The sequence below is a fragment of the Mastigoproctus giganteus genome, chromosome 11 (assembly GCF_048544385.1).
Source record: "Mastigoproctus giganteus isolate SK-2022 chromosome 11, ASM4854438v1, whole genome shotgun sequence".
Classification (NCBI taxonomy): domain Eukaryota; kingdom Metazoa; phylum Arthropoda; class Arachnida; order Uropygi; family Thelyphonidae; genus Mastigoproctus; species Mastigoproctus giganteus.
Window position 1 is genome coordinate 77,842,334 of NC_143585.1, and position 5,875 is coordinate 77,848,208.

The 5,875-nt window shown below is 36.8% G+C and overlaps 1 protein-coding gene and 1 non-coding gene across 2 annotated transcripts; one reads left to right on the forward strand and one right to left on the reverse strand.

Moving 5' to 3' along the window:
* Nucleotides 1-821: 821 nt before the first annotated feature.
* TRNAQ-CUG (transfer RNA glutamine (anticodon CUG)) lies at nucleotides 822-893 on the reverse strand. Its single transcript has one exon. It is a non-coding gene; the product is annotated as a tRNA-Gln (tRNA).
* Nucleotides 894-1,326: 433 nt separating this feature from the next.
* Nup154 (nuclear pore complex protein Nup154) lies at nucleotides 1,327-5,666 on the forward strand. The gene has a single exon (XM_090384480.1). It carries the CDS (start codon nucleotides 1,437-1,439, stop codon nucleotides 5,664-5,666), a length of 4,230 nt encoding a protein of 1,409 aa, XP_090240606.1. The 5' UTR covers nucleotides 1,327-1,436.
* Nucleotides 5,667-5,875: the final 209 nt, after the last annotated feature.

The window sequence follows — 5,875 nt, forward strand, 5'->3', positions numbered from 1 at the left end:
ACGGCACCGTTTCAAGGCTATTGGCCTATCATCGGTGGGTGGGCAGGTACCCTGGTATTGCAGACATGACAGTTGTGAAGATAATCACACAATATGAGAGATGCCAAAAGCCTTGTGCATTTAGTTATTTTAAAAAAATTATCTATACATAATGCAGTATGGTCGTTGGGTGCTTTCGGTCTATCAGGTGGCCCTTGTCCATAAGTTTCCCCTCTTTCATTCTTTTTCTTTTCAAATAATTTTTATAGTTATATATGTAACTATAAAAAATTATAGTTATATATAAGCTGTAGTCCATTTTTAATGACCCTCCGTAGTGCTAAGTCTAGTAGGGCAAGGTTTGGTGCCTTAATCACCCTGGCACCAGCCCACCTTGCCAGAATGGCCGAGTGGTTAAGGCACCAAATCTTAAAAATGGATTAAGAAGACTGCAATAAGATTAAATATGTGAATAAAATCGTATTGCGAATAAGTGATAAATATAAACTGTAAATTATTATTTAGAATTAAATTTAATTCCATTATATTTTAGAGTAGTATTTCTTATTATAATGTGCCCCTTTCCAATGACAATATTTTTTTTATGTAGTTTTCTTTTATTTTTATTGTATTTCGATAAAATTTCTTTGTAGTTTTTCTGGTGTCTGTAGTAATTTTTATATTATGAATTCCTCTGCTATTATAGCCTTTTTAGTAAAAGTAATTTTATGACGCAAAAGTTTCTGCGAAAACTGTTCTTGTTTATATCAAATACTGTATAAAGAAAGGGGGGAAGAGGGAGGGAAAGAGAGATAGAGAGAAAAAAAAAAAAAAAAGCCCGTAGGTCCCACCGAGATTTGAACTCGGATCGCTGGATTCAGAGTCCAGAGTGCTAACCATTACACCATGGGACCATCGGTGTGCGCCGCTTCTCATGGATGAATTTTGAAATAACATTAATGAGTTTTTACCATGCCTAATGAGTTTTTACCGTACTACCTGTTGTTATTTAGACATTCGGCCTATTGCCGAATATCTAAGTAACAATAGCTTCATTTGGCTTGACGAAACTAAGTATAAAATGTTTTTTTAATATAGCAATGCATATATATGCAATGTTACATGCATTTTTTTTCTTTGAATATTAGATATATTTTTTTTAATTTGAAAAAAAAATCCTGCTGTTGCATTAATTGGAAAATTTGATAAACTCACTTAGACAATTATTAAAGATTTGGAATAAGCATTAAAGATTATCAAAAATATATTTTATTTTCTGTATATAAGGTGGCGCTGTTTTCTGCTGTACCGGTCGTGGCGCATTGTATGGTTTAACGCGCGGTTTTGTTCTTTCGGTGTGCACGTTTTTGGTAATATTGTAATCTACTAAAGAAATGGCACTTATTTTCCGTGTAAGTTGAAATTTGTTGTTTTAAGTGAACCTTCATATTATTAAAATGGCGGAAAGTGCATCTGGAAGTCAACTTTCCCTGTATCATTCAAGCCGGCAACAAGAAGTTTTGGACGCATCTTCAAATTTAGTTGACTCTCATTTGCAACTTGATAACTCTTATCCGCAGCTTATAGATTTACTGAAAATCAGTGCAGATATTCCTACTGTTAGTGGCCTCAGCGATCAAGATTATCCAGGCCTTTCTGAACTCAGCACAAGTCTACAGTCCCTATCACAGTTATGCCTAGTGAAAAAAGTACCACTCCCTGCGGAACTTGTGGAACAGTTTGATCACATGCAGAGCAATTGTCAAATGGGTCTTTTCCCTGAAATTGGTAGGGCTTGGTTAACTATCGATAGCAATATATTTCTTTGGACTTATGAAGATGGAGGTGACCTTGCATATTTTGATGGCCTTAGTGAAACCATACTTAGTGTTGGTTTGGTCAGACCAAAGCCATGCATATTTCACAGCTACATAGTGTACCTTCTATGCCTTACCACACCAGTGGAAATAGTTCTTCTTGGCGTTAGTTTTAGTAGACATTCAGATAGTTCTTTCCTATATGAAGAGATGCATTTACTTCCTGAACCCCTTTTTTCTGTACCTACAGACGGTATATACATGGTTAGAATTTTGGGTACAGAAAATGGAAGAATTTTTATGGGTGGTAGAGATGGTTGCATATATGAACTTTCATATCAAGCAGAGGGCAGATGGTTTGGTAGAAGATGCCTAAAAATCAACCATTCAAGTAGTGCTCTCTCCTTTCTTATTCCATCTGTTCTTAGCTTTGCATTTTCTGAAGAAGATCCAGTTGCACAAATGACAATTGATAATAGTAGGCACATATTGTATACAAGATCGGAAAAAGGAACGGTTCAGGTATTTGACCTGGGAAAGGAAGGTAATCATATGGCAAAAGTAACTGCCCTTTCTCAGAGCTTAATTGTTCAACAGGCTGTAAATATTGCTCAGACAATTGACAAGTCCAATTTTCGCCCCATTGTATATATTACAGCATTGGAAATAACAGAATCGCCACATATACATTTAGTAGCAATTACTCTAACTGGAGTACGGCTCTATTTCACCACCACATCAGTTGTTTGTCCAGATTCTCGGCCATATACCTTGAATTTATTACATGTTAGGCTTCCTCCAGGATTTGCAGCTAATGCACCACCTCAGAGACCCAGTCATGTTCATATGGCTTATTACAGGAAAGAATGTGCTCTTCTTGCATCCAGCCATTCAGATTCTCGAGATATATTATGGGCTATGAGTAATGATTCATTTCCATTTCAACAACAGCTAATTGAATTACATACAACTTTGACGGTAGATGGAAGAACATGGGCTTTATCAGAAGTTTCTTTTCCGCACTCCACTAAACCACTTTGTACAGTTGTTATTAATAACAATTATATTCCATCTGAACCTCCACTTGTAATATCTCAGCATATGGATTTACCTAGGAAATTTGTGCTTCTTTCAGCACAAGGAACCCATATAATTATCAAACCAAGGCCTGTTGATCAGTTACGGCAATTGCTTATAGATAATGATGGACCAGAATGTGAAGCAGTGAAAGCTTTTTTTCTCTTGCATAAGGAAACACAAGCTTGTGCCACTTGTCTAATTTTGGCATGTTCACTGTCACCTCAAGGTAAAGAAGTTGCAGAATGGGCAACACAAGCATTTTTCATGTATGGTGGTGAAGCACATATTAGGTATCCTTCAGCCAATATGGTTTCTTCCAGTATTCCCATATCTCCTTCTTCCTCAATAACTCCAGGGTCTAGTCAGGTCTGGACCAGTACTCCAATGACCAGACCTCTAGCTCATACACATTCTACCCATTCTTTGCCAAACATTCCATATTCACCACTCTCAGTTGTAAATACAGGATCAGGATCCCTCGCTTCTGGTTCTCACTTCCAGCAAGCTGGTGCATTTTCACGCCAGCCATCAAGTTCTCATTCTGGAATGGCATTAAACCAAGGACCTGAAATTGTATATTCAGGGAGACACAATGGACTGTACCTTTATTTCTCTCGGATTGTTAGGCCACTCTGGAATGAACCAGTAGTTTCAGATGTTCCTTGCACAGATGTAAAGGGTGAAAGGGAATTACTTGTCAGTAGTGTTTCATCAGATGAATTGTCTTACTATGTTGAACAGCTTTTATCTTTAAAAAATTTTATCCAAAATAACTGCCAGTATGCAGGAACTTCTGTCTCAGGAAGCTTTAATCAAACACAGAACCTCCCACAGCGAGTACTAAATTTTATTCTGCCTGGAAGTTTTACAGCTGGAGAAGTATCTCAGATGCATCAGCAGTTGCAGAAGAAATCACAAGCGCAAGGAGAGTTACAAGAGAGAGTCTCCATTCTTAATCTCCAGCAGCTGATTTCTCATACATGTGAAGTTTTGGGGCTATGGAAAATTCTCTGTGATCATCAGTTTCATGTAATGGCTGGTTTACTCTCAAAAGATTTACGGAATCAGTTGAAACTTATGACTTGTAGAGATCTTATTGTTTCAGGAAAAGAATTATTAGGTGCCCTTGTGAGTGCGCTTATTACACGTTATTTGGATGATAGTGCTAGTACCGATGCAATTAGTGCAAGACTTAGAGAGGTGTGCCCATCTGTATATCGAAGTGAAGATGCCTTGTTTTCCAAAGCTCATGAAATGCTACTGAATGCAAAAAATATTCACAATAAACAAGAGAAAGATAAGGTTTTAAATGAAGCCCTACAACTGTGTAAAGAAATCAGCCCCCATTTAAAGCTTCAGTCAATGTGTGTATTATTCCAAGCTGTTCATTTTTATAAAGGTATAGTTGATCTGTCTTTATGTGCAGCTCAATGTAGAGATCGCCAGGAGATAGCATTACACTATTACAAAAATGGTGAGCCTCCTGAGGATCAGATAGGATTACAAGCTTACATAAGTAGGATGGAATGCTATAAAGTAGTTATGGAAACTTTAGCTCACCTGAAATCTTTAAGTTGTTCACATCCCCAGTCACCTAGTGTACCTAAAATACCAGGGCCTCCACCTCCTAGGGATCCTGATATGTTACTTCCAGAAGAAGCAATGGTGCACTATGAACAGGTGTTTAATATAATATTAAAATGTGATGATGAATTATTACATGTAGCTCTCTATGATTGGTTAATAGAAACTCATCAGACAGACTCTCTTTTACTTATAAAGTCTTCGTTTTTGGAGAATTACCTAAATCAGTGTGTCAGTGCACAACCAAATAATTTGGCTTCAATGGATCTCTTATGGAAGTATTATGAAAAGAGCAAAAATTTCTCTGCAGCAGCCAGAATCCTAGCCAAACTTGCAGACAGGCATGGAACGGATATTGCCCTTCAGCAGCGTGTGGAATATCTCTCTCGTGCCATTATATGCGTGAAAAGTTCTGAAATTAGAATGACATCACAAGGAGAAGGAGAATTTTTGCATGAACTTGAAGAGAAGATGGAAGTTGCACGAATTCAGTTGCATATTCTTGAACTGATCTTGTTGAAAGATCAACACTCATCAGATATCCAGAGTTCTATTTCAGCACTAAATTCAGATTTGCTCGATATAACACAGCTTTATCAAGACTATGCTGAACCGTATGACTTGGCAGAATGTAAATTAGAAATTGTACACTGTGCCGGACATTACGACCCAACACTTATAGAAACTCTCTGGAAAAATATAATTGATAAGGAACTGATTCTGACTGGAGGGTGCCAGTCACATAATAGGATGATGGCACTTAGCCAGAAGATAAAGACGTTTGGTAAAAAATATGTGACATCTCAGAAGTTCTTTCCCATAGTCTTTTTAGTTAAGTATCTAGAATATAAAACATGTAACCTTGGCTTTGATCTAAAATGGGTATTCACAACTTTATCTTCAGTTGGAATTTCCCTTCCACAGTTATTTAATGTGTATCACAACTTATATAGATCGAAAGATCCATGCTGGCATACAGTTAGGAAACCACTTCATCTGTTAGAAGTTTTATCATTATTAGTTTCTACTTTTGCAGAAACCCCAACATTAGTTCCTCAGTCAGAAAGGAGAACCTTTGTTACTCATTGTCAAGATATGATTGCTGGTTATCTTGTAGATTTACAAGCTATGAGCCTTACAGACGTAACTGTACAATCACTCATTACAAACTTCAAAGCAACACAGCACAGACTAGAAAGACTTTGAAATTCAGTATATTAGTCACAGAATAGCAAAATGTGTATAAATAAATTTAAAATCATTTGCTGATGTGATGTGTATGGAGGTGGGCGGGGGAGAAACATTGTTATAAACTTTGAAAAGCTTATTGAGATGAACAGCTGTGAAAGAAAAGTTTTGACTGGAATGCTGATAATAAAACTGTAAGGATTTGGATTATTTTTTGTAATTTAAAA